Source organism: Amphibalanus amphitrite, unplaced genomic scaffold (genome assembly GCF_019059575.1).
Source record: "Amphibalanus amphitrite isolate SeventyFive unplaced genomic scaffold, NRLGWU_Aamphi_draft 002398F_arrow, whole genome shotgun sequence".
Lineage (NCBI taxonomy): Eukaryota > Metazoa > Arthropoda > Thecostraca > Balanomorpha > Balanidae > Amphibalanus > Amphibalanus amphitrite.
The window spans coordinates 1-1,760 of NW_024883846.1; the positions used below are offsets into that span (position 1 = coordinate 1).

Consider the following 1,760-nt stretch of genomic DNA (forward strand, 5'->3'; position numbering starts at 1 on the left):
GAAATCTCCTGCCGCTATTCTGTCTCTCAGTTGTCTGCATTCGACGGAAGATTCGATCGGGGCGCAGTTTGGATTTTCGCTAAGCCATATGCAATGTGTCTTTGCAGTTTGCACTTAACCATTTTTCATAACAGTTGATAACATATGTCTGACTTGTAAACAACTGTATTTACAAGTTACTTGATGCAAACACAAATATGATGATCACTTGATGTTATGTCGGAGGGTATCTGTCACATTTCGCAAATAGCGTCAACGCTCAACACCTTTCCCATCTCTGTCCTTATTTTAGTCTCCTTCATGGCCCTATTTGCTGCGGCTGACACGAAACGTAGCTTATGGACACCTCCAAACGTCACCGGTTTTACTCCACTATCAAGCCATCTCAGTCATCCTCTTCATCACGATCTTCGTCGTCATCTCTCTGACTATCCAGATCGTCCTGATCGGGCTCCTCGTCGGCGGGTCGCTCTTTGGCCTCTCGCTCTGCCAGCAGTCGCTCCTCCTCCCGCTGTGGGTACAGCTCTGCCGCCTCCTGGCGCTCCTCCTCGACGGGGTCTTTGTCGATCCTCTGCAGCCGCCGGCCGTACACCAGCGCGTCCACGCTGTCGACAGATGCGCACAGATCGTCTCGTTACACAATAAAACGGGTGTGGCGACACGCATAGACAACGTGGAAAGATACGGATGCTAGTGGTCGGGTTTTCGTTTCGGTTTTTAGGTAAGATGTAAGGTTGAAATGTTTTGACCACCTGCTTACTTCTTCAGACGTCGTTAACGACCGTTAACAACCGTCGGTGATCTTAACTCAAGAGGGGACGAAAGTCTGTCTACTAACCTCTGTAATACTAACACCTGGTAATAAAGCAATCCGATTTCTGAATAATTCGGAGAGCTCTTTGTGCCACACCGCAAGCATGATGATGTGGTGGAAGCAGTGGGAGCAGGACCTACGATACTGCAACATACTGAAATTGTGTTTGGTACGAAGGCGAACAGTTCCGCTGTGGTGGCCTGACTAACCGGTACGAGTCAGAGTCGGAGACAGCGTTGTCGGCGATCACCAGCGTGGTCAACTTCTTCATGCGACTGAGGTGGTACGCCTCCTCCACCTCTTCCAGGTTGTTGCTGCGGACGTTCAGGTACTCGAGCGTCTCGTGGTCCTCCTCCAGACCCTTCAGCGAGCTGATGCGGTTGTCTCTCAGGTGCAGACGACTCAGAGAGGTCAGCCGGCTCACCCCGGAGAGGTTGCGCAGCTTGTTTCCCGCCGCGTACAGTGTCTTCAGGGTGCGGTGCTCCAGGCCGTCCAGCTTCTTCAGCGCGTTGTTGGTGATGTTGAGGTGGATGAGGTTAGGAAGGTTCTCCGTAGTCATGTCCTCAAGATCCTCAAGCTGAGTTTTGGATAGGATGAGCTTCTCGAGAGAATGCTGTTTAATGCCTTTTGTACTTTTGAGAGGGTTACCGGTGAGGTCGAGAAACTGAAGGAACGGGAAGTTGGACATCTGGGTGATGTGAGCTTATTGTTCGTCACCTTCAATGACACGAGGAATCTCATGTTCTGAAGAGGGAAGAGCGAGGTGAGCTTGTTGAACGACAAGTCGACGTACCGTAGGTGAATATACGTTGACAAAATAAACACATTAGTCAGTTCACGGTTCTGGACGACCAGTTTCGTACGCCACTTCTAGTCCATCGCCTGTCTTGCACAACATCGATATTCCTCCTTTGATCATTTCTGCAGTCAGAGGGTTTCTTGAGGC

The 1,760-nt window shown here is 50.4% G+C and overlaps 1 protein-coding gene across 1 annotated transcript; it reads right to left on the reverse strand.

Moving 5' to 3' along the window:
• Positions 1-385: 385 nt before the first annotated feature.
• LOC122376913 (leucine-rich repeat-containing protein 23-like) lies at positions 386-1,502 on the reverse strand. Its single transcript, XM_043356896.1, has 2 exons — positions 1,024-1,502; positions 386-605 (listed from the first exon to the last, which is right to left on the reverse strand). The coding sequence occupies exons 1-2, from the start codon at positions 1,500-1,502 to the stop codon at positions 386-388; spliced, it is 699 nt and encodes a 232-aa protein (XP_043212831.1).
• Positions 1,503-1,760: the final 258 nt, after the last annotated feature.